The sequence below is a fragment of the Puma concolor genome, chromosome B1 (genome assembly GCF_028749965.1).
Source record: "Puma concolor isolate L17-30 chromosome B1, mPumCon1.1.hap2, whole genome shotgun sequence".
Classification (NCBI taxonomy): Eukaryota; Metazoa; Chordata; class Mammalia; order Carnivora; family Felidae; genus Puma; species Puma concolor.
The window spans coordinates 97,761,739-97,788,736 of record NC_141670.1 but is presented as its reverse complement, the minus strand read 5'-3'; the positions used below and the strand labels follow the sequence as shown (position 1 = coordinate 97,788,736).

Here is a 26,998-nt window from a genome sequence, read left to right as displayed (position 1 = left end):
GGGTGCAGCCTCTCCACAGCGGCGGTTCTCTTTACGTCACCACCAGTCCGGCAAGGACGGCAATCGGCGGGAGTTTTTCAAAATGGGAGCGCAGAGGCGCCGCCCAGGTCTCGGAAGGTGCCCGGGAGGCCATTCGGTAGCCGTGCAGCCGTCGCCAGGAGCGGCGGCCTAGAGAGCCAAGCCTGATGGGCGCCAAGACCGGCTGGCTGCTTGGAGCGCTGCCTAGAAGGGACTGCGTGAAGGAAGCTAATCTGGGGAGCACAGGCCTGAGCCTGGAAATATGGCGACCTGCATCGGGGAGAAGATCGAGGTGAAAAGACTTGGCAATCCACCGCGGGGTGGGCGATGGGGGAGTTGGAGTGGCGGGACTCGAGACTACTGCAGAAGGGGGACCAGACGAATCTAACGGCTGCGGGGTGGGCGCTGAGGTGCTTTGGGAGAGTCCTAACCGCCAGGCCTGCCTGTCTAGGGGCGGAGCGCCCCGCCCCTCTGGCTGGGGTGGTGGGGTACAGGTGAGTCGCTCGCGGCCCCGCCCTTCTGTCTCCAAACACCAAGGCTTCAAGTTGGCTATCCCGCCGGGGCTGCCGCGCTAGAACAAGGCAAAGTTGCCTCCCCCTTCTCCTGGGGGATGGCGGTTACCTCCGGCGGGAGCTGCGGCGGGATTCCACCCGTGCCCTCTGCTCCCAGGGGTTGGCTGGAGATGGGAGCAAGGTGCTGAAGCTGCATTGAGGTTGAGGAAGCAGTTCATTAGGGTGCTGTATCTTGAAGCCAAGCCTAGACTTTCAGGGATCCCCGCAAGGCGTCAACATGCTTTCCACCCCAGACACCTGCTCTATTGAGGTGTAATACCTGCTTCAATTTAAATTCCTATTCCCCTCCCGATCCATTTTATCGTCTTTTTCCAGTCTCTTCTTCTCTTTCTTCTTTATTCCTGTGAGTCATCACACATGTTCTTTCATTTTAACTTTTAAGGATTTTAAAGTTGGCAGTCTGCTTGGTAAAGGATCATTTGCTGGTGTTTACAGAGCTGAGTCCGTTCACACTGGTTTGGAAGTTGCAATCAAAATGGTAAGAATATATTAATCAAATTTTCACCTCTACTTTGCAAGTAATTAGAGAGATGACTTGAGATGCCAGAAACTCCTTACCTGTGAGCCTTTTTTTTTTTTTTTTTTTATGGGTAGAGAGAACTCATTGCTTAGGCAGAAGACAATAGTGCCAAGTCCAGCAATTAGTACCAAGTCCAGCAATTGACTTTACAGATATATCTTAGGAGAACCTTGACTATGCTTAAATAAGTGTTTTATTTTCATTAATGTTCAGTAAACCTAGTATTTATTATGAAAACTTGGAGTAATTGATAGACATCAAAGAACAAATAATTTGTTTATAATAATGAGTACTACTTGTGCATAGTTCTATATTACACTGTAACAACCTAAAATATTCTTGATTGTTAGGGGGTCATTCTAATAGGAGTACACAAGCAAATTAAGAATCACTTATCTTAAAAAGCAGGGAAAGGGAAGGGAAGTTTTGTTTTAAAGCTTGTCTAGAAGAAAAAGAGAAACAGGGGAAAAATAAAGTTTGGCTAGATTTTTGTTGTTGTTATAGATATGATTGCTGTGCTATTAAATTCTTTCAGTTGGGAGAAGATACTAGAATGCATTGGGTAAACTTACTGAATGTTCACTGTGCCAAGCTCTTTGTTAGGTGTATGGGGAAAACACACAGAGTAAATTGATCTCATAAGTAGATAAAAGGACTTAACAATATTTTAAAGTATACTTTCTCTTCAAAGTTAATTTTTGAAAACTTCACATTTAGAAGTTTATTATCAACATTTAAATGTCTCATGTTATTTTTAGATAGATAAAAAAGCCATGTACAAAGCTGGAATGGTACAGAGAGTCCAAAATGAGGTGAAAATACATTGCCAATTGAAACATCCTTCTATCTTAGAGGTAAGATACAAATTTTGTAGATGTAACCTAAGAACATTGAATTTTTATATTTTATCACTTATTGTGCCCTTTTACATTTCAGTTGTATAACTATTTTGAAGATAACAATTATGTATATCTAGTATTAGAAATGTGCCATAATGGAGAAATGAACAGGTATCTAAAGAACAGAATGAAACCATTCTCAGAAAATGAAGGTAGGTGGCTTCTTTTTCTTTTTCTTTTTTTTTTTTTGGTATATATAAATTTTACTCTTTAAAAACTAGTTTTGGAAGAATGTGCTATTTTGTAACGCTTAATAAAAGTGTTTCAATTACTTTGGGTTAGAAAAGGAGACTTTTCATCCCCTCAAAATTAGAAAAGCTGCTAATTCCTGTAAATAATTCAAGCATTACAGAAGTAAAAGGAGAAATTCGTTATCCATCTTTCCCCAAAACCACATTTTAAATTAAATCATTGGTAGCAATTTAGTATCCTTTTAAATCTAGAAATAAACTGTTTATAATGCTATTGATGTCTATAAAGTAGTTTCTAAGTGAAACACAGATAACTGTTAAAATCATTTATTATAGAAAATGTGAAACATATAAGTTGAGAGAGTAGTATAATGAGCCCTCATGAAGTTACCACTCAGCTTCCAAAACTATCAATTCATGATCAAATGTTTCATCTGTACACTTCTTATTCCTCAATTTTCCATAGTATTTTCAAGCTAATTGTAGACATCGACATCTTTGTATGTATAAATATTTTGGTATATATCTTTAAAAGATCAGAACTTAAAAAAACAATAACAGTAACCACAGAATCATTATCACACCCAATAATTCCTTATTATCAAATGTGTAGTCAGTTTCAACTTCTCCAGTTTCTTATAAGTACTTTTTACTGTTCAGATTAGTATCAAATAAGGTCCGTAAGTCGTCACACAAATAATTGTTTTCTAGTTATCTCACCCTGGTAACTGAGATTGCAGGTAAGCTAACATGTGATTGTTGTTACACTTTTTGTATATTTAAGTCTATAACCCATTTTAAAACAGTTTGGACATATGTATTGAATATGCAAATGTTCATATTCTTTGATTCAAGGTAATAATACGAGTTAAAAAATATTCGTATGCATGTTAATGAGGAGTATTGCATTTTTTTTAATACTGTGTAAGAGTAAGGCCTTCTTAAATAAGACAAACTATAAAAACTATAAAGGAAAAGAATTATGAATTTGACTTAATTAAAATTAAGGACGTGTTTGATAAAAGGTTAGGTCAAATTTAAAACAAAGATAGGAGTAAATATTTGTAAACTGTATGACTGGCAAATTAATTTAAAAAAATACAAGGGATGTTGGGGTGCCTGGGTGGCTCAGTCGGTTGAGCGTCTGGCTCTTGATTTTGGCCACAGTTCGTGGGTTCGAGCCCCACATTGGGCTTTGCACATTGACCTCATGGAGACTCCTTAGGATTCTCTTTCTCTCTCTCTCTCTCTCTCTCTCCCCCTCCCTCCCTCCCTCCCTCCCCTTCCCCATCCCACCCTGCCCCAGCTCCCACAGTCTCTCAAAATAAATAAATAAACTTTAAAAAAAAAATACAAGGGCTGCCTAACAAAAAAGGATAGTCCAGTAGAAAAATGGGCAAGGGATCTAAACAGACTTCACAGAAGAGAAAGTACAAATGGCCAATAAATAAATGTATGAAAAGATGCTCAAACTCTATAGTATAATCAAAAGAATGCCAACTAAGATAATGGAATACCATTTTTTCAATCATTGGATTGAGACTACCAATTTTTAACAAGGATGTGCATGAAAATACAACCTTTTGGAGGACAATTTGGCAAGTATTAAAATACTAATTTTTTTTTATGTGTGGCTTGAGCACACAACCCTGAGGATAAGAGTCTCATGCTATACTGACTGAGCCACCCAGGTGCTCCTTAAAATGCTAAATTTTATCCTTCAACCCAGTGATTCTATTGCTTGAATTTAACATAGAGAACCACCCCATACATATGCACAAGAAAACAAGCATTTCCAGAATGTTTATTGCTATGTTTTTGTAATCTTGAAGTAACGGAAATTACTCATTAATAGCAATTAAATAAAATGAAGATTTATGTGTACTGATATGGAAATATTTCAAGAAATACTGTGAAGTGGGGAAAAAAGTAATGAACCTATCTATTTCTATACCTTTTTACATATAACATTTATTACAGTGTATTTCTGTAAATTTATATAAAATAATATATATACACTATTAATAGTGGTTATTTTTTTGTTAGGGCTTGGGAGGACATCAGAGGAACTTTACTTGCTTTCTTTTTTTCTTTTTTACAATAAAATGTATTTATGAATTGTTTGTGCAATTATAAATATTTTCTCTTAATTGCTATGGCTTTCTGGGTACCCTAGTTACTCAAGTCTCTCCCAATTGCTAATAATATTAAACTCCTTAATGCATCAGTTAGAAAGGACAAAGATTAGCAGAAGTGCCTAGTTGTTTAAAAGTTTAAAAATCTTAAGAAATTATCATAGTAGTATTTTGGTTTATCAAACTACTAAGCTGCAAGCTGGTGTTCTAATGTAATATTGTGGCACATGTACTTGGGTTTCTAAATACTGAATTCTAAGATTGTAAGTACTGAACCTTTCAGATTTTCTAAATTGTAAATTTTATTGTTTGCGTTCTAACAGCTCGACACTTCATGCACCAGATCATCACAGGAATGTTGTATCTCCATTCTCATGGTATATTACACCGGGACCTCACACTTTCTAACCTCTTACTTACACGTAATATGAACATCAAGATTGCTGATTTTGGGCTGGCAACTCAATTGAAAATGCCACATGAAAAGCACTATACATTATGTGGAACTCCTAATTACATTTCACCAGAAATTGCAACTCGAAGTGCACATGGACTTGAATCTGATGTTTGGTCCTTGGGCTGTATGTTTTATACGTTGCTTATTGGGAGACCACCATTTGACACTGACACAGTCAAGAACACATTAAATAAAGTAGTATTGGCAGATTATGAAATGCCAACTTTTTTGACAAGAGAGGCCAAGGACCTTATTCACCAGTTACTTCGTAGAAATCCAGCAGATCGTTTAAGTTTGTCTTCAGTATTAGACCATCCTTTTATGTCCCGAAATTCTTCAACAAAAAGTAAAGATTTAGGAACTGTAGAAGACTCCATTGACAGTGGACATGCCACAATTTCTACTGCAATTACAGCTTCTTCCAGTACCAGTATAAGTGGTAGTTTATTTGACAGAAGACGACTTTTGATTGGTCAGCCACTCCCAAATAAAATGACTATATTTCCAAAGAATAAAAATACAAGCGATTTTTCTTCTTCAGGAGATGGAAGCGGTTTTTATAATCAGTGGGGAAACCAAGAACAAGAAACCAGTAATAGTGGAAGGGGAAGAGTAATCCAGGATGCAGAAGAAAGGCCACACTCTCGATACCTTCGCAGAGCCCATTCCTCTGATAGATCTGGCACTTTTAATAGTCAGTCTCGAGCAAAAACAAATACAATGGAACGATGTCACTCAGCTGAAATGCTGTCAAAATCCAAAAGATCAGGAGTAGACGAAGAAAGATACTCACCTACAAACAGCAATGTCAATGTTTTTCACTTCTTTAAGGAAAAGACATGCAATAGTTCTGGATCTTTTGAAAGACCTGATAATGATCAAGCACTGTAAGAATAATTCTATCAAAAGCATTTTTTCTATAAATGTTACATTAGCACAAATAAGAAGCTGCACCTAACTAAGGGGGGTTAATTTTTTCTAACATCAGATGTTCCTGGGGTACTTCTTAACTATGATTTCTATTTCTTATTAGAGAATCAGAATGATTTTTTTTAAATTTTTTTAAAACATTTATTTATTTTTGAGAGAGAGACAGAGTCCAAAGCAGAGTCCAGGCTCTGAGCTGTCGGAGCCTGACACGAGACGGGAACTCACGAACTGCAAGATCATGACCTGAGCCGCAGTCAGTCGCTTAACCGACTGAGCCACCTAGGTGCCCCCAGAATGATGATTTTTACTTGTAGTTAAGAGACTTTCAAAATGAGTGTATGTGCTCATGAATGTCTTTGTAGTATTTTAATACTTTAGAATTTTTATTTTCATTTTTCATTTTATCTGAAGCAGGTCTGTAGTGCAAAGTGTATTAAATGTGTCTGATTCCTAAAGTACTCTAATAGTAACTACTCATTCTTTCTTTCTCTCCCCACCCTCCACCCTCTCCCCTCCCTTTCTCCTCCCCCCACCTTTATCTCTCTCTCTTTCTCCCTCTCCCTCTCTCTCTCTGTCTCCCTCCCTCCCTCTCTCTCTCTCTCTCTCTCACACACACACACACACACACACACACACACACAGGCTGAGCCAATGATGAGTAATCATATTACTGACTGCTTCTCACATGAAGGCTAATTTTTTCAGTTACTGTAGTGTTTATCTGTTTTCTGTTCTTTGGTTTTTATGTTTAAATTACAAGAGGGCAGTAGCCATATAGAAACATTGTCACAGTATGGGCATTTTGGTCTGGAAGTTTAGCTTCTTAGAGACATTTTGGTCATGCAAATATTGGTTTCTACAGTTACCCTAAAATTTCAGATATTCAGATCAAAAGATAACTACCTTTTTTAAATATTTTTATCTTAAAAAGTTATTACCTGATAATTTTTTATTAGTTTTTGAGAATTCTTTTTCTCTGTTTAGCTCCAATCATCTTGGTCCAGGAAAAACTCCTTTTCCATTTCCAGACCAGACATCACAGACTGAAATGGTGCAACAGTGGTTTGGGAATCTGCAAATAAAGGGTACGTTTTCTGTTTGGGGCTTCTTAAGAAAATACATTTTCAAAAAAAAAGAAAATAATATATTTTCCATAAACTATATTACAGTAACTGTAATAATAACTATTTACTCATTTTAAATATTTGCTCTATCAGCTACTGTCCTTAATGCTTAACAAATATTAACTTACTAAATTCTCACACACAAAATAGAAGATATTATCATTAGCCCTATCTTACACGTGAGGAAATTGTGTTACACAGAGCTTAATTTGCCAGGCTACACTCCCATAAGTAGGGGAGTCAGGATTCCAACCCTGGATTCTAACCCAAAGCAGCCTGGCTCAGAAACTTTACTTTTTATCCCTATGCTCTTATAGCCTATCTATAGTAAGCACCTATCAGTGCCTATAAAATAATCAAAAGATGGTTGACCTTATTTTTAAGTAGAGGCTGATGTGGACATCATGGTTTACTGATGGGACCTCACGTAACGCTAAAGTACCCAACCACTACAACCTAAACAATTTTTTTTTAAGTAAGCTCTAGGCTGAACATGGGGCTTGAATTCATGAACTTGTGATCAAGAGTTACGTGCTCTACTGACTGAGCCAGCCAGGTACCCCAAAACCTAAACATTTTTAAACAGCTGTCATCCAAGTCATTTTAGGTATAGAGTTTGAAAGTTAAACATTTCTTATTAATGAACATGACAGACTCACAGAAGGTGGGTTGGAAAATAATGATGAGAAAAAAGAGAATAGAAAAGAAAACATATGGGGAGGAGGAGATCATTTTTTACTAAGTATCATGTTACTTCAGATAAAGAGTATTTAATATGACTGTAATCTAAGCAGAGTTGTTATGTCACCTCAAGGGTCTTTCTTTTTTTTCTTTTTAAAAATTATATATTCTTTTCAAGAGTCTAAAAGGGAATTAATCTTTTTATGTGTACTTGATGATGATTCAAGTTTATGTTTTTTAAACTATAAAATTGCCATGTATGTAATCTTGCACTTAACCTTCTGTTGTGTTTATAGGTACTTTTATTTGGTAATATGGATATATCTGAAAAGGAGAAATAAGCTTGTTTATAATCTGGTGCTGCTGCTATATTATTTGGTACAAAGTATTTTCTGTCATTGGGAGTAGGGGGAGGAAAGGCACTAAGAAGTCATTTAAGGAAAAAATTGCAATACACATATTTAGAGGTTAGCATTTAAAAAATTGCCTTAGAATGTAGTCTAATCATTTTAAGGGATTAAAAAAAAAATAATGTTCTTTTGTGAACTCTAAAATCACATAAAGTAGATATGGGTAAAATTCAACAAGAACTTTTTTTTTAATGTTTATTTATTTTTGAGGAAAGAGAGACAGAGTGTGAGTGGGGGAGAGGCAGAGAGAGAGGGAGACACAGAGTCTTAAGCAGGCTCCAGGCTCTGAGCTGTCAGCACAGAGCCCGACGCGGGGCTCGAACTCACAAACCGTGAGATCATGACCTGAGCCGAAGTCGGATGCCTAACCAACTGAGCTACCCAGGCGCCCCTCAACAAGAACTTTTAGATTGTGATGCAAATATGCCTGTATTATTAAATATTATTAAAGCTATTTCGTATATTGTTTTTTGCTTTGCATATTTTGTAAGTAAAGATGGAATAGGTGGTCCTCAGCTTAAAGAGTAAATTTACATATTCCATAGAATGATTACCTTGGAATTCCTCTCAAATCTTTTCTTATTGGAGCATTGGCAGTTGCTTGTTTTAGAATTAGTAAGTGACCCCACATGACTAGATTTTGCCTTGATTGAATAAATAATTTCATAATAATATATTTTCTTAGTTTTAGGAGTATAAAGGTATTTCTTTTCAATCTGGCTTAAAATATTCTTTTAAAGTCATTCTTTTATGGGGCGCCTGGGTGGTGCAGTCGGTTAAGCGTCCGACTTCAGCCAGGTCACGATCTCGCGGTCCGTGAGTTCGAGCCCCGCGTCAGGCTCTGGGCTGATGGCTCGGAGCCTGGAGCCTGTTTCCAATTCTGTGTCTCCCTCTCTCTCTGCCCCTCCCCCGTTCATGCTCTGTCTCTCTCTGTCCCAAAAATAAATAAAAAACGTTGAAAAAAAAATTAAAAAAAAAAAGTCATTCTTTTATTATGTCATATCATAAAACTGTGTATTTGTTAGAAATATGAGCATTTTTTACTAGATCTCTTTTGTACCTCAAAAAAAATTCCTGTTAAAATAATACCAGCATGACATTGTGTTGTGAAGACTCAGTTTTTTAATTATGCACTAAATTGCTTCATTCTGTGTATATTATAGCTCATTTAAGAGAAACTGCTGAGCACAACAGCATTAGCCCAAACAGAGATTTCCAGGGCCATCCAGATTTACAGGACAGATCAAGAAATGCTTGGACTGATACACGAGCCAAAAAGAGCCCCGATGCTTCTGATAATGTGCATTCTACAAAACAGCTGAATACCATGAAATATATGACTGCATTTCAAAGTAAACCTGAGATAATTCAACAAGAATCTATTTTTGACTCAGATCCTCTTTCTGAACAAAGCAAGACTAGGGGTATGGAGCCACCATTGGGTTATCAGAAACGTACATTACGAAGCATTACATCTCCTTTGACTGCTTACAGGTTAAAACCAATTAGACAGAAAACGAAAAAGGCTGTGGTATGTCTATCATTTTTCTAAATTACTGTGTGATATTTTCCTTGAGTATATGGTTTCCTGTGTCAAATATGTTTCTCTAGTCCCTGTACTTTTGATATTTACATGATAAACTCATTTAAAAGAAAAGAGACTGGGAGTTTATAGAAAAATAGCTCTTGCTTTCTTCTGGCTACTTTAAGAATGGTGAATTGATACTGATAACTTTTGAATTTTAAATTATTGATAATCAGAAATATTTAAAAATAACACTGGCTAAATACTGTGTTAAGTATTATTTTATTCACAGCTGCAATTACTAAATTAATATTATCTTTTACTTTTGTTTCTGTATTTAGGCCAGTCTTAGGTAAAATAGAAAATACAATTTTTTTTAACATCTGAAACTAAACTATTTAAAGAAAAGGAATATGCACAAAATCAAGTTTAAATTGATGTATGAATTGGAAATAGTGATTTTTATTTTTTAATTCCATCTTTCTCCTGTTTGTACCTTGTTTTCTTTTTCACCCAGTCTTGCCTTTGTTTGGCTTGCTATTGTCTTTTCAAAGTCTATATTCTCCACCCCTACCTTCTGCTTTCATTCTGCTTACTGGTTATCATTTCACACTTAATTATGCCTTCTTACCTTTGCTCCGTATGTTTCACAGCTGTGCTCAAATACACCCCTGGTTTAGACTTGCAGAGAAGCAGCCACTTGATTTTGACTTTAAGTTTTGTTTCTGCTATGGTTAAGTACTTTTAAGTATTATATATGTCAGAGCTATTATAGTAAACAAGAGTATTGTTATTAAATTTTAGTCTTTTTGTGTTTATTTTTTAAGGTTAGTATACTTGATTCAGAGGAGGTATGTGTGGAGCTTCTAAAGGAACATACATCTCAAGAATATGTGAAAGAAGTTCTTCAAATATCTAGTGACGGAAACATGGTAATGTGGCTTTACTTTATTATCTTGCAACTTCAAATTATCATTTAGCATTCCAATTCATTCTACAGGGATATTGTTAAAAGTTTTAAAAATTGGTTTTCTTGGGGGACCAGGGTGGCTCAGTTGGTTAAGCATTCAACTCTGGATTTTGGCTCAGAGTTTGTGAGATGGAGCCCTGCATCTGGCTCCATGGTAACAGTGCAGAGCCTGCTTGAGATTCTCCCTCTCTCTCTCTCACAAAATAAATAAATAAACTTTAAAAAAATCTTTTAAAAAATTGGTTTTCTTAATATGATAATATCTCTTAAATTCAAAAAGTAAAATAGTATACTAGATATATTTAATTATTGTGGTTTCAAAAATAATTATAACTTGTAGCAAAATCTGAACTTTAAGCTTAAGTTTGAAAAGCAAAATAATGACTTCTAGAGAATATTTAGCATTTTCAATAAAATAGTATTTTAATTTTACATGTGAGCTCTTCAGATTTTATTAACGAAATACAGCACTTTAACTTAATGGCATATAATTAGAATTCTTAAACAATTTTTTGGCAGATCACTATTTATTATCCAAATGATGGAAGAGGTTTTCCTCTTGCTGACAGACCACCGTCCCCTACTGACAACATCAGTAGGTATAGCTTTGACAATTTACCAGGTATGTAAATTTACCAGGGAATAAACTTAGATAATTTATATATACATAAACTCTATATATGAGAATATCATAGATTGTAAATGTCTTGCTTCAGCCAGGCTGTAGCTCACGTTCTCATACTTTATATGTGGTGCGATGTGGTAGACCTTACTAATCCAAATCCAAATTTATTCATATTCTGTGTTGTCACATATTTAAATAAAAACTAACTGGAATATTAGCCATATATCACACAAATATAATTTGTACACTTGTTTAGTTACTAACTTGTCTAGAATCATGTTTAAAATTCAACTTGAAATATCTAATTCTTTTAAAACCATAACTATGCTACATAAGTGATCATTTATAATTATGGTTAACCAAATGACTCCTTGTCCAGTTTCTGGATATTATGGATGGGGGAAATTAAATATTGAATAGTAAGATGTCATTGAGGTGACTTTAGAAACAAACAAGAAAATATATCTAATCTAACCCTATTAGAAATCCAAACAGGTAGACAAGACTGTTTAAATACTATAAGTGACTATAGTTACAGGGAATTGCAAAAACTTACTTTTGTATATTGGGACCACAAAATTCTATGCTTTACTTACATAAAGAGAACCATATCTTTTCCTGAGAGTCTGATGCTGATATCTCAGGTAGAAATTTTTTTATTTCATTTATTAAAACTTTCCTGGAATCTTATAATAAGGAGTCAATGATTCAAAGAAAGATTTCTTTTAAATAATCATGATACTAGTCATCAGATTTTGTTATATACTTCTGGAGAATTGTATTATACTATCTTTAGTTTTCATTAAAATAATAGACTTACATCACTACAATACCTTATTTTGGTAATGAGGTTACTAACCTATCAACTTGAATTTTTGAGGAAGAGTAGAAATCAATTATTAAACTTTCAGTGAAATTTGTATGTCAAATCAACACTTTATTTCCTAATATTAGATAATTTTTTTTCTTTTCTCCCCCTAGAGAAGTACTGGCGAAAATATCAGTATGCTTCCAGATTTGTACACCTTGTAAGATCTAAGTCACCCAAAATCACTTATTTTACAAAATACGCTAAATGCATTTTGATGGAGAATTCCCCTGGTGCTGATTTTGAGGTCTGGTTTTATGATGGTAAGTACCATTTAAAAATGGTAATTTTTTTCCCTTTAGTTTATAATTTAGTAGTTTTTTTTTTAATTCAGCATCACAAATCTTTAAGATGTATAGTCATACAAATAAATTACACAGCACAGTGTATGTTAACTATGTTAACAAATTTGTATTTATATATACTTTCATAATAAACAACTTATTCTATAATATGTGTATTAGTCCTCTTTCCCTATTTAGCTCAAGTTTAACAACATTCAGGTTGATAGTACAAAATTACATCAAATAAACAATATCCTATTGCTTAGTAGAACCTCAAATGGACATATACCAAATTATGAGAATTATAAATGTGGCAAAAGGATACGGTTGAACCAGAGAATATTATTTTCTAAATCTGTTCTATAAAGATGATTTAATTTTTAATCAGTAAAGCTCCCTCCTTTAAGGGACACCTAGCACATACACTCACACAGTGCACATATAACTATCTTTCAATTATGTTTTTGTATGAGATTAGTAATTTTTTAAAATATAAAAGTATTGGACGTAAATCAGATATATGCAGAAAAGAAAAATGGATGGCCTATATTTATCGACTACTTTGAGAGCCTCATTTTATTTCTGATCAGTGAGTGAATATAAATGATACCTTATCTAGGAGCTATTATGTACTGGTATGGTAATGAATATAAACAGGAATATTTAAAGAAATGATGAAAGAATGGTTTTCTTTTTATTCTTTAAGGAGCAAAGATACACAAAACCGAAGATTTAATTCAGGTGATTGAAAAGACAGGGAAATCTTATATGTTAAAAGGTGAAAGTGAAATTAATAGCTTGAAAAGGGAAATAAAAATGTATATGGACCATGCAAATGAGGTATGTACATACTTGTGATAGGTTTTTCATACCAATTAATAGTGATTCCAAATGAGGTGAAGTAATGACAAAAAGCACTATTTTTTTAAATAGGGCCATCATATTTGCTTAGCACTGGAATCAATAATTTCAGAAGAGGAAAAGAAAAGTGGAAGTGCTCCATTTTTCCCAATAATCATAGGAAGGTAAATGCTTGAAAAATTTTTTAAATATGCCTAAATTGTGTAGGAAATGTTAAAAAAATGTTTGATGTTTACATTATGAACACTTTTTAGTTTTCTGTAATTTGAAAGCGTTAAGGGAATATATTTGAACATTTCTTTCCCCTTCAGAAAACCTGGTATTACTAGTTCACCTAAGACCTTATCACCTCTTCCTTCTGTGGATCCAAACTACTTGATGAGGGAGAAAGCATCTTTGAGTAAAATGGGCATAAATAGTGCTGCTTCTTCAAAACAGGCACCAATATTTAATCCTTCTGTAAGTAAATATGTCACTTTTATACTTTAAACTCTTCAGTGATTGCCTGATGCCCTTCATATAAAGTTTAAATTCCTTATAATGGCCTTACTATCATCTGCCTACTTTTCCCTTTCCTACTTTACACGCTCTATTCTTGAGCCTCAGGAGCCTTCTTTTAGTTCTTCAAGAAAGTCAAACTTTCAGGGCCTTTTCCTATGCTATTCACTTGACTTGGAACTTTTCTCCAACTTCTTAATGGCTAATTCTTTCTCATCCTTCAGGTCTCAGCTTAGTTTTTTTTTTTTTTTTTTTTTTTTAATGTTTATTTTTTGAGAGAGACAGAGTGTGAGCAGGGGAGGGGCAGAGAGAGAGAGAGAGAGAGAAACAATCTGAAGCAGGCTCCAGGCTCTGACCTGTCACCACAGAGCCCGATGCGGAACTCAAACTCAAGAACCGCAAAATCATGACCTGAGCTGAAGTCGACACTCTACCAACTGAGCCACCTAGACGCCCCCTTCAGGTCTCAGTTTAAATGTTACCTCAGTGAGGCCTAACCTGGCCCCTCTAGGAAAAAGCTAAATATATTAATATATGTATCATTTTATTTTTTTTTAATGTTTATTTACTTTTTGAGAGAGAGAGAGATAGAGACAGAGTGTGAGCGGGGCGAGGGCCAGAGAGGGAGGGAGACACAGAATGTGAAGCAGGCTCCAGGCTCTGAGCTGTCAGCACAGAGCCTAATGTGGGGCTCAAACCCACAGCTATGAGATCATGACCTGAGCTGAAGTCAGACGCTTAACGGACTCAGCCACCCAGGTGCCTCTCGTATTATTTTTACTAGTAAAATATCATTTACTGCTTTAATATCCATGATAGTCTCATGGTTACATAAACTTATTAAATTTTTATTCAGTGAACTATCATGCCAATACAGACTACAGCAATATAGGAAAAAATGCAAAATTAAATAAATTTATCTATGTATGTATACTCACACACATGTACATATATCCTATAATTGCAGTTATGAAAAATAATACCTTGGGAAAAAAAGAAAAACTTCCCACATGAAAATTGCAACTATGTGATTTTTCTTCTGCATCTTTCTAATTTTCTGTAACGTAGTTATATATTTACATTTTTTTGTTACTACTTTAAATCTGAAGCTTATTGTTTATATGTTTATATTTCAAGTTTTTAACTTTGTTATTAAAAAATTATTTTAAGCTAATGAAAATCCAGTCATCTTCTATTTTTGCTGAATTTGGCTGGGGAATAATATCTTCCTTTTAATGTTTATAGATGGTTACAAATGAAGGACATGGCCTTACAGCTGCAGCTTCTGGAACAAACATCCCTTCTAGTAGTCTAAAAGATTGTCTTCCTAAATCAGCACAACTTTTGAAATCTGTTTTTGTGAAAAACGTTGGTTGGGCTACACAGGTGAGAAGTTCTTAGAAAAGTGAATTTTCTTAGTATGAATTTCTTTGGTTTTTATAGTGATTAGACAATTACCAAAAAGTATAAATTATTACTTGCAAATTTCTCTTTGCAAGTGAGTTTTTACACCTTTTTTTACATTGATTATATTAAACATTTTGACATTTTTTATTTGTATACAGTTGGAAGAATCTAGGTATTGTTGATAACAGATTATTAAGGTATAGGTGATTTTGTTTTTGAAGTTTTAAAAGCAAGTGTTTTAAAGCCTAGTGTCCATTGATAGGTGGATAAAGAAGATGTATGTGTATATATACAATGGAATATTACTCAGCCATAAAAAAGAATAAAATCTTGCCATTTGTCATAGCATGGATGGGCCTAGAGGGTATTATACTAAGTGAAACATGTCGGGGGAAAAACAAATATCATATGATTTTACATGTGAAAGCTAAAAAAACAAAACAGAAACAAGCTTATAAATACAGAGAACAAGAACAAACTGATAGTTGCCAGAGGGCAAGAGGATTGGCAAACTAGGTAAAGGAGATTAAGCGTTACAAACTTCTAGTTTGTAACTTCTAGTTGTGAAACAAATAAGTCACAGAAATGAAAAGTATAATATAGGGAATATAGTTGTATGGTGACAGATGGTGAGCATTGAATACTGTATAGAATTGTTGAATCACTATATTATATACCTGAAGTTCAATATAACATAACATTGAATGTCAACTATGCTTCAATTAAAAAAAAAAAAAGGCAGAATAGAAGTGTCATGATAGTGGCTAATTGTTAGGAATTGAGAATGATGTTCATGACATTCAAGTTTTAGAAACTGTTTGTAATCTATTACTATAGTAACTTTCATTAGGCAGAAAAGGATTTTTGCATTTAAAAATTAAGTCTACATTGACTTCCAAACTTACAGAATTATATGTAGGTATAAGCCTAAATGTGTATATTATCTGAAAGCTTGAAGGTTGGAGACTTGAGCATAGTGCATGTAATTTTTACTTGCCAATGAAGTTTAAAATTCAGCCTAAACCTTTCTGTGGGTAGGAAATAAATGAAGGGAACTCAGCATTTGGTGAGTACCTGCTATGCGGTGCCATGTTTTTCATATATATTGTCTTGTTATTCCCCAAAATAAAACCTAGTAAAGTTGGTGTTATCTCCTTTTATAGATAGTAAAATTATGGCTTATAATTGTTAACTGACTTGCATAGTCCTACTCGTTAGTTGGCAGAATCTGGATGTCAACCCAGGTCTGTTTGATTCCAGTGTCCATGTCTCCTCTCTGCTGTTTGGAGTGGCACATTGTATATTAGTGACTATATCAAATATCAGTGACTAAAGGAACAAGTTGCAAAAGCTAAGTTGTAACATTCTCAGGTAGAAGAGAAATTCTGTAACCCAAGGACAGAAAATACAGAGAAATCTTACAATTTAAGAAAATGTTACTTTTGTTTCCTAAATCTCTTCTTGTTTAGAAATGCTAATGAGGTGTAGGGGGTACGGGAGAGAATGCAAAACTACTCCAACATACTAGTAGAAATAAATGGGAAAAGGATTCATTTAGAATAACTTTAATATTATAATGCCCCAGCTATTTAAAGGAATAATCTAAAAAGATATGAATATTCTCAGTGTTACAACCATCACAGCCCCAAATTTGTAGTTATCTGAGAGGGATGCTTTTTTTTAACTATGTGAAAAACCTGTTAAACATGAGTAACTTTTAAGAACTTTAAATCTTCTATATAGTAATTTTGCATTTATTGTTTTTCTAGTTAACTAGTGGAGCTGTGTGGGTTCAGTTCAATGATGGATCCCAGTTGGTTGTGCAAGCAGGAGTGTCTTCCATCAGTTACACATCACCAAATGGTCAAACAACTAGGTAAGTTCTTAGAATAATGGTTGACATTTAGCCCTTTAATTTTTTTTCTCTATATATTGAAATAAATGATTTAATAAGGTTTTGTATGTTCTTTAGGGCCTTCAATTTAATAAAGAATCCAATTTTAAACTTGTTTTAGAAATTATATATATAGCCGGTTCCAGTTTTTTGACCTAATTTTCTTTTTATTATTTAAATACATTTGGAAAGTGGTCTCCTTTAAAAGGAAGCACATTGGATATGCTTAACTTGATTTAGGTATCTACTGAAATGATTTTGTATAGTTTTTCTGCAGTGCCTCTTCTCATTGAAGAACTATTGAAAAATATAATATGCCTTTTGGTACTTACATACAAACCAAGTAATTAAGTTATGTTTTTGTCTTTTTTTCTTTGCTTCACTTAGGTATGGAGAAAATGAAAAACTACCAGAATACATCAAACAGAAATTGCAGTGTCTTTCTTCCATCCTTTTGATGTTTTCTAATCCAAATCCTAATTTTGAATGATTAAAGCTCGTTTTAGATATATTAAGTCTAATAAATAACTTTGTTGGCTTTCAAGTAAAGTGACTTTTTTTATTTAATATAAATAAAGCCTTTCAGAAAGCCTTTCTGTAAAAGACAATTTTAATCTGTACCATAATGGATATAACCTAATGAAAAAACAAAGCAGAATAAAACTTGTAAATATGAACTGGTTATAGATTAAAATAATATGCCTCACTTTGCTTTTAGAACAAATGCCCCCAAACTTTGTGTTCATATGTTTGTATTGAACAGTCTTTTAAAAGCAAAAATATGAATGGTGTGTGGTATATTTATGCTTTTTTTTATTGTTTTCCCTACTTCTCAGACATGTTGAGAATCATGGAAAAAACATGCTGGAGTTTTTGAATATTTGAACATGTAAATGTGTATTTATGTTATAAGTAACATATGTAAACATGTATATTTGTTTTATATTTATTTTTGTAGCACCAGTTTCTAATGAAACATTTCTGAAAATGCATTTTATAAAAAAATAATAAATACAGTAATAAGTTCCTTTATCTTTTGATTCATTTAATTAAAAACATTTTAAAGTAAATTACTAGTAAATTCATTTAAAAATTTTGTTGCCTGTTTAGGAACCAGTTAAATTTTTAGAATTAATTTTGCAAATAATAAATACATTGTTTCTCTAACTTTATCTAAAAATATCTGTATATTTTAATGACAAACATTTTAACAATGTAGAACTTAATGCAATAATTAAGATGAAGAAAAAGAATGGTAGTGGAATAGCCATTCATAATGAAATACTCAAGGTAAAATAGGACTGGAATAAACTTATGTAAACATGATAAAGGCTGTTTAACTTAATGTTTCCTACTGTTTTTTACAACCAGAAATATTTGAGCTAGTTCCATTTAGTAGATAGAAATAACTAATGTCACAATTATTCAACATTGTTTTGGATGTTGCCTAAGGCAATGAGAAGAAAAATAATTTGCAACATGTATTGCAGAGTAAATAAGAAAAAGACAACCCAATAGAAATATGGACAAAAGATATGAGCAGATAATGCACAAAGACAGAAATCCATATAGTGAATCAAAAGTACATACAGTGGAGTAAACATGGTGGAGAAGTAGGGGAATCCTACTTCCCACGTCTCCCAAACAAAGAAGGGCTGAAGCCAAAGGACTTTGAACCCCAAGAGTCTGGGAAGAAAAGAGACTGAATCTACCAGGGAGAAAAGGGGACAACGTTGAGAGACGGTAGGTGGGTGAATGCGAACTGGGGGAGATAAAACGGGCCACGTAGGCATGGAAGGGAGGGATGCCCTTTGGTGAGAAACAAAGGGAAGAGAAAGAGTGGCTGGGGAGGCCTAAAACTATCTGGACAAGAGAAAAGCCTCAGACCAGGACGGAGAGGGATCCCATCTCTTAACTGCAGGTCCCATCTTCGGACTGGGGTGAGCTGCCCCGTTCACACACCTAGGGAGGAGGGGAGCCAACTCTGGGTTCAGTGGTAGATCGGGGGTGCAGTCTGCAGCAGGAGAAACCAGTCCCATCCCCTGAAGGACTGGGGCACACGACAAAACCAGCTGGGACCTCATGTCAGGAGGCACTTTCCCACTACCAGGGTGCACAGAGCAGGAGTTTAAATTCCAGCCAAGCCCCTGGGGCAAAGGTGTCGGCAGAGTGAGACAGCCCCGTCTGCACCTGCAGGACAATGAGGATGGCTCCAAAGGAGTGATTTGGGCACCAGGTCATGGAGAAGAGACTGGGGTGGGGTGGGGGTGGGGGGGGTCGCCATTTTTCTCCCACCACCACCAAGGCAGGGCCTCAGGATCGGTCTGCCGGGCCCACAGTGGAGGGAGGACCAGCCTACACCAAACCATGCCCCTCAGCACAGGGTAACTGCATATCTACTGGAGCAGGATGCTGTGGAACTAGACGACAGCATCTCCAGAACAGCGCTGCAGCATTGCCTGGATAAATTCTAGGACAATTCTGGATATATGGATATATTCTCTCCCCCGTTTCTCCTTCTTACCTCTTCCCTCTTCTAGGCTGGTTACTCTGGTTGATTTGTTTAAACAGACATATTTAATCCATTCTCTTGATACATGTTCTATATACCTCCTTTACATTCCTTTCTCTCTCTCTGGAATAATCAAGCCGTATAGTTTCTCTGTCTGGGTAACTTTATCTTCATTTCTTTTTCCCCACCTCCTTCCTTATTTTCCTTTCTCTCTCTCTGGATTAAGCCATTTAGTCTCTCTGCCTGGTCAATGTTTATTTTTTCTTTTTCCTCCGCCCCTGTCATTTTTCTCTTTGTATGTGCTCTTCTATCAGCACTGCTTCCACCCTGTTCTTTACTTATAGATGGTGTTTCTGGTTTTTTGCTTTTGGATTGTTTTTAGATTTTAGTGTTTTGTTTTTATTTATTTGTGTGTTTGCGTGTTTTTGTTTCCTGTTTGTTTTCCTTTCCAGGGCTACTTCAAGGAACAAATCAAAGCATACCTGGTGGAGGGTCCAAAACATCACTACGGGTAGGGAAATAAAATAACCACAGTCACAACAACAGAGAGCAAGTAACACTCTCCAAAAAATACCTCCTAAAGTGCCAGGCTCTGGACAGTGTATGACTGCCCCCTTTACTACAGCAGTGCTTGAAGGTGCAGATCATATAACAAGCTTTTAAAACTCAAAAGGGACGTAAAACTAACCAAAATGATGAAATGGAAGAATTCTCCTCAAAAGAAATTCCAAGAAAACGTGACAGCTAAAGAATTTATCAAAAGAGATTTAAGCAACATAACTGAACAAGAATTTAGAATAATAGTCATAGAATTAATCGCCAGGCTTGAAAAAAAGCATAGAAGACAGCAGAGAATCTATTGCTACAGAGATCAAGGGACTAAGAAACAGTCAGGAGGAGCTAAAAAAAATGCTATAAATGAGGTGCAAAATAAAATGGAGGCGACCACAGCTCGGATTGAAGAGGCAGAGGAGAGAATACGTGAATTAGAAGATAAAATTATGGAAAAAGAGGAAGCTGAGAAAAAGAGAGATAAAAAAAAATCCAGGAGTATGAGGGGAGAATTAGAGAACAAAGTGATTCAATCAAATGGAACAATATCTGTATCATAGGAATTCCAGAAAAAAAGAGAAAGGGGCTGAAGGTGTACTTGAACAAATCATAGCTCAGAACTTCCCCAATGTGGGGAAGGAAACAGGCATTGAAATCCAAGAGGCACAGAGAACTCCCTTCAGACGTAACGAATCGACCTTCTGCATGACATATCATACTGAAACTGGCAAACTACAAGGATAAAGAGAGAATTCTGAAAGCAGCTAGGGATAAATGGGACTTAACATACAAAGGTAGACACAAAAGGGGAGTAGCAGACCTATCTACTGAAACTTGGCAGGCCAGAAAGGAATGGCAGGAAATCTTCAATGTGATGAGCAGGAAAAATATGCAGCCAAGAATCCTTTACCCAGCAAGTATGTCATTCAGAATAGAAGGAGAGATAAAGGTTTTCCCAAACAAACAAAAACTGAAGGAATTCATCACCACTAAACCAGCCCTACAAGAGATCCTAAGGGGGACTCTGTGAGTGAAATGTTGTAAGTGCCACAAAGTACCAGAGACAGCACTACAAACGTTAAACCTACGGATAACACAATGGCTCTAAACCCATATCTTTCAATAACAACACTGAATGTAAATACACTAAATGCTCCAACCAAAAGACATAGGGTATCAGAATGGATAAAAAAACCAAGACCCATCTATTTGCTGTCTACAAGAGACTCATTTTAGACCTGAGGACACCTTCAGATTGAAAGTAAGGGGACGGAGAACTATCTATCGTGCTACTGGAAGTCAAAAGAAAGCTGGAGTAGCCATACTTATATCAGACAAACTAGACTTTAAATTAAAGGCTGGAACAAGAGATGAAGAAGGGCATTATATAATAATTAACACTATGTTAAACAGCAGCGGTGAGAGTGGACATCCCTGTTGTGTTCCTGATCTCAGAGGGAAAGCTCTCAGTTTTTCCCCATTGAGGATGATATTAGCTGTGGACTTTTCATAAATGGCTTTTATGATGTGTAAGTATGTTCCTTCTATCCTGACTTTCTCGAGGGTTTTTATTAAGAAAGGATGCTGAATTTTGTCAAATGCTTTTTCTGCACTGATTGACAGGATCATATGGTTCTTATCTTTTCTTTTATTAATGTGATGTATCACATTGATTGATTTGTGAATGTTGAACCAGCCCTGAAGCCCAGGAATGAATCCCACTTGATCATGGCATATAATTCTTTTTATATGTTGTTGAATTTGATTCCCTTTTCTTTTTGAGAAGCCTGGCTAGAGGTTTATCAATTTTATTTATTTTTTCAAAAAAACAACTCTTGGTTTCATTGATCTGCTCTACAGTTTTTTTAGATTCTATATTGTTTATTTCTGCTCTGATCTTTATTATTTCTCTTCTTCTGCTGGGTTTGGGGTGCCTTTGCTGTTCTGCTTCTATTTCCTTTAGGTGTGCTGTTAAGTTTTGTATTTGGGATTTTTCTTGTTTCTTGAGATAGGCCTGGATTGCAATGTTTTTTCCTCTCAGGACTGCCTTCACTGCATCCCAAAGCGTTTGGATTGTTGTATTTTCATTTTCATTTGTTTCCATATATTTTTTAATTTCTTCTCTAATTGCCTGGTTGACCCATTCATTCTTTTTTTTTTTTTTTTTTTTTAATTTTTTTTTTTCAACGTTTATTTATTTTTGGGACAGAGAGAGACAGAGCATGAATGGGGGAGGGGTAGAGAGAGAGGAAGACATAGAATCAGAAACAGGCTCCAGGCTCTGAGCCATCAGCCCAGAGCCTGACGCGGGGCTCGAACTCACAGACCGCGAGATCGTGACCTGGCTGAAGCCGGACGCTTAACCGACTGCGCCACCCAGGCGCCCCCCCATTCATTCTTTAGTAGGGTGTTCTTTAACCTCCATGCTTTTGGAGGTTTTCCAGACTTTTTCCTGTGGTTGATTTCAAGCTTCATAGCATTGTGGTCTGAAAGTATGCATGGTATGATTTCAATTCCTTTATACTTATGAAGGGCTGTTTTGTGACCCAGTATGTGATCTATCTTGGAGAATGTTCCATGTGCACTCGAGAAGAAAGTATATTCTGTTGCTTTGGGATGCAGAGTTCTAAATATATCTGTCAAGTCCCTCTGATCCAATGTATCAGTCAAGGCCCTTGTTTCTTTATTGATCCTGTGCCTAGATGATCTACCATTGCTATAAGTGGAGTATTAAAGTCCCCTGCAATTACCACATTCTTATCAATAAGGTTGCTTATGTTTGTGAGTAATTGTTTTATATACTTGGGGGCTCAGGTTTTTGATGCATAGACATTTATAATTGTTAGCTGTTCCTGATGGATAGACCCTGTAATTATTATATAATGCCCTTCTTCATCTCTTGTTCCAGCCTTTAATTTAAAGTCTAGTTTGTCTGATATAAGTATGGCTACTCCAGCTTTCTTTTGACTTCCAGTAGCACGATAGATAGTTCTCCGTCCCCTTACTTTCAATCTGAAGGTGTCCTCAGGTCTAAAATGAGTCTCTTGTAGACAGCAAATAGATGGGTCTTGGTTTTTTTATCCATTCTGATACCCTATGTCTTTTGGTTGGAGCATTTAGTGTATTTACATTCAGTGTTGTTATTGAAAGATATGGGTTTAGAGCCATTGTGTTATCCGTAGGTTTAACGTTTGTAGTGCTGTCTCTGGTACTTTGTGGCACTTACAACATTTCACTCACAGAGTCCCCCTTAGGATCTCTTGTAGGGCTGGTTTAGTGGTGATGAATTCCTTCAGTTTTTGTTTGTTTGGGAAAACCTTTATCTCTCCTTCTATTCTGAATGACATACTTGCTGGGTAAAGGATTCTTGGCTGCATATTTTTCCTGCTCATCACATTGAAGATTTCCTGCCATTCCTTTCTGGCCTGCCAAGTTTCAGTAGATAGGTCTGCTACTCCCCTTTTGTGTCTACCTTTGTATGTTAAGTCCCATTTATCCCTAGCTGCTTTCAGAATTCTCTCTTTATCCTTGTAGTTTGCCAGTTTCAGTATGATATGTCATGCAGAAGGTCGATTCGTTACGTCTGAAGGGAGTTCTCTGTGCCTCTTGGATTTCAATGCCTGTTTCCTTCCCCACATTGGGGAAGTTCTGAGCTATGATTTGTTCAAGTACACCTTCAGCCCCTTTCTCTTTTTTTCTGGAATTCCTATGATACAGATATTGTTCCATTTGATTGAATCACTTTGTTCTCTAATTCTCCCCTCATACTCCTGGATTTTTTTTTATCTCTCTTTTTCTCAGCTTCCTCTTTTTCCATAATTTTATCTTCTTTTTTTTATTATTTTTTTTAAATTTTTTTTTTCAACGTTTATTTATTTTTGGGACAGAGAGAGACAGAGCATGAACGGGCGAGGGGCAGAGAGAGAGGGAGACACAGAATCAGAAACAGGCTCCAGGCTCTGAGCCATCAGCCCAGAGCCCGACGCGGGGCTCGAACTCACGGACCGCGAGATCGTGACCTGGCTGAAGTCGGATGCTTAACCGACTGCGCCACCCAGGCGCCCCATAATTTTATCTTCTAATTCACGTATTCTCTCCTCTGCCTCTTCAATCCGAGCTGTGGTCACCTCCATTTTATTTTGCAGCTCATTTATAGGATTTTTTAGCTCCTCCTGACTGTTTCTTAGTCCCTTGATCTCTGTAGCAATAGATTCTCTGCTGTCCTCTATACTTTTTTCAAGCCCGGCGATTAATTTTATGACTATTATTTTAAATTCGTTTTTGATCAATTTGTTAGCAGTCGCTACTTCCTGGAGTTTCTTTTAAGAATTCTTCTGTTTTGTCATTTTGGATAGTCCCTGGAGTGGTGCAGAACTGCAGGGCTATTCCCCTGTGCTGTCTGGAGTAACTTGTGTTGGTGGGCGGGGCCACAGACCTGATGTCTGTCCCGAGCCCACTGCTGGGCCCACAGTCAGACTGGTGTGTACCTTGTCTTCCCCTCTCCCAGGGGCAGGACTCACTGTGGAGTGGTGTGGGCCCTGTCTGGGCTACTTGCACACTGCCAGGCTTGTGCTGCTTCGATGGGATCTGGCGTATTAGCTGGAGTGGATCTGCAAGGTACACAGGGGCAGGAGGGGCAGATTCAGCTCGCTTTGCCTTCAGTGGTCTGCTGCAGGAGGAGCCCTGCAGCACAGGGAGAGAGGCAGACCCGTTAGAGGGATGGATCCAAAGAAGCACAGTGTTGGGTGTTTGCACAGTGCAAGCAAGTTCCGTGATGGGAAGTGGTTCCCTTTGGGGTTTAAGCTGGGGGATGGGAGAGGGAGATGGCGCTGGCCAGCGCCTTTGTTCCCCGACGAGCTGAGCTCTGTCTTCCGGGGCTCAACAACTCTCCCTCCGGTTGTCCTCTAGCCCTCCCGCTCTCTGAGCAGAGCTGTTGACTTATATAACATTCCAGATGTTAAGTCCTGCTGGCTGTCAGAACTCACTCCATCCAGCCCCTCCGCTTGTGCAAGTCAGACCTGGGGGTTCTGCCTTGCAGGGCAGGCTGCCCCTCCACTGCCCCGGCTCCCTCCCGCCAGTCCATGTAGCGCACACCGCCTCTCCGCCCTTCCTACCCTCCTTCTGTGAGCCTCTTGTCTACTCTTGGCTCCAGAGAGTCCATTCTGCTCTAAAGGAATTGAGATCATACCATGCACACTTTCAGATCACAATGCTATGAAACTTGAAATCTACCACAGGAAAAAGTCTGGAAAACCTCCAAAAGCATGGAGGTTAAAGAACATCCTACTAGAGAATGAATGGGTCAACCAGGCAATTAGAGAAGAAATTAAAAAATATATGGAAACAGATGAAAATGAAAATACAACAATCCAAATCCTTTGAGGTGCACCAAAGGCAGTCCTAAGAGGAAAATACGTTGCAATCCAGGACTACCTCAAGAAATAAGAAAAATCCGAAATACAAAATCTAACAGCACACCTAAAGGAACTAGAAGCAGAACAGCACAGACACCCCAAACCCAGCAGAAGAAGAGAAATAATAAAGATCAGAACAGGAATAAACAATATAGAATCCAAAAACAACAATAACAACAATAACAGTAGAACAGATCGATGAAACCAAGAGTTGGTTTTTTGAAAAAATAAAATTGATAAATCTCTAGCCAGGCATCTCAAAAAGAAAAGGGAGATGACCCAAATAGATAAATCATGAATGAAAATGGAATTATTACAACCAATCCCTCAGAAATACATGCAATTATCAGGGAATACTATGAAAAGTTATGTGCCAACAAACTTGACATATAAGTTTGGAAGAAATGGACAAATTCCTAAACACCCACACACTACCAAAACTCAAATGGGAAGAAATAGAAAATTTGAACAAACCCATAACTAGTGAAGAAATTGAATCAATTCTCAAAAATCTCCCAACAAATAAGAGTCCTGGACCAGATGGCTTCCTGAAGAATTCTACCAGACATTTGAAGCAGAGTTAATACCTATTCTTTTCAAGCTGTTCCAAAAAATAGAAAGGGAAGGAAAACATCCAGACTCATTCTATTAAGCCAGCATTACCTTGATTCCCAAAACAGACAGAGACACAGAAAAGAAAGAACTACAGGTCAATATCCCTGATGAATATGGATGCAAAGATTCTCAATAAGATACTAGCAAATCTAATTCAAAAGCATATAAAAAGAATGATCAAGTGAGTGAGATTCATTCCTGGGCTGCAGGGCTGGTTCAATATTCACAAATCAATCAATGTGATACATCATATTAATAAAAGAAAAGATAAGAATCATATGATCCTGTCAATCGATGCAGAAAAAGCATTTGACAATATTTGGCATCCTTTCTTAATAAAAACCCTTGAGAAAGTTGAGATAGAAGGAACATACTTAAACATCATAAAAGCCATTTATGAAAAGTCCACAACTAATATCCTCAGTGAAGAAAAACTGAGAGCTCCCCCCGAGATCAGCAACATGACAGGGATGTCCACTCTCACGCTATTGTTTAACATAGTGTTGGAAGTTCTAGCATCAGCAATCAGACAACAAAAGGAAATCAAAGGCATCAAAATTGGTAAAGATGAAGTCAAGCTTTCACTTTTTGCAGATGACATGATACTCTACATGGAAAACTCAACAGTCTCCACCAAAAGACTGCTAGAACTGATACATGAATTCAGCAAAGTTGCAGGATACAAAATCAATGTACAGAAATCGGTTGCATTTTTGTATACCAATAATGAAGCAACAGAAAGACAAATAAAGAAACTGATCCCATTCACAATTGCACCCAAGAACCATAAAATACCTAGAAATAAACCCAACCAAAGAGGTAAAAGATCTGTATGCTGACAACTATAGAAAGCTTATGAAGGAAATTGAAGAAGACACAAAGAAATGGAAAAACATTCCATGCTTATAGATTGGAAGAATAAATACTGTTAAAATGTTAATACTACCCAAAGATATCTACATATTCAATACAATCCCAATCAAAATTGCACCAGCATTCTTCTCAAAGCTAGAACAAACAATCCTAAAATTTGTAT

General features: G+C 36.4%; 2 protein-coding genes across 3 annotated transcripts in view; one reads left to right on the top strand and one right to left on the bottom strand.

The window, feature by feature from the left end:
- The first annotated feature begins 40 nt into the window (after nt 1–40).
- Nucleotides 41–17,895, top strand: PLK4 (polo like kinase 4). Its single transcript, XM_025921722.2, has 16 exons — nt 41–310; nt 973–1,068; nt 1,869–1,964; nt 2,047–2,161; nt 4,659–5,679; nt 6,707–6,807; nt 9,101–9,468; nt 10,290–10,394; nt 10,952–11,054; nt 12,039–12,188; nt 12,916–13,049; nt 13,143–13,234; nt 13,382–13,529; nt 14,814–14,954; nt 16,745–16,851; nt 17,257–17,895. Exons 1-16 carry the CDS (start codon nt 281–283, stop codon nt 17,357–17,359), a joined length of 2,910 nt encoding a protein of 969 aa, XP_025777507.1. The 5' UTR covers nt 41–280; the 3' UTR covers nt 17,360–17,895.
- Nucleotides 3,988–26,998, bottom strand: part of MFSD8 (major facilitator superfamily domain containing 8) — a 153,156-nt gene continuing 130,145 nt past the window's right edge. The window contains exons 14-15 of one of the 2 annotated variants that reach the window (XR_015250231.1): nt 6,661–6,794; nt 3,988–5,585 (exon numbers count right to left, since the gene is read on the bottom strand). The gene's annotated coding sequence lies outside the window, so the exon portion shown is untranslated. Of the gene's footprint in view, nt 5,586–6,660; nt 6,795–26,998 lie in introns of those variants that run through there. The other variant, XR_015250229.1, reaches the window with a different exon arrangement.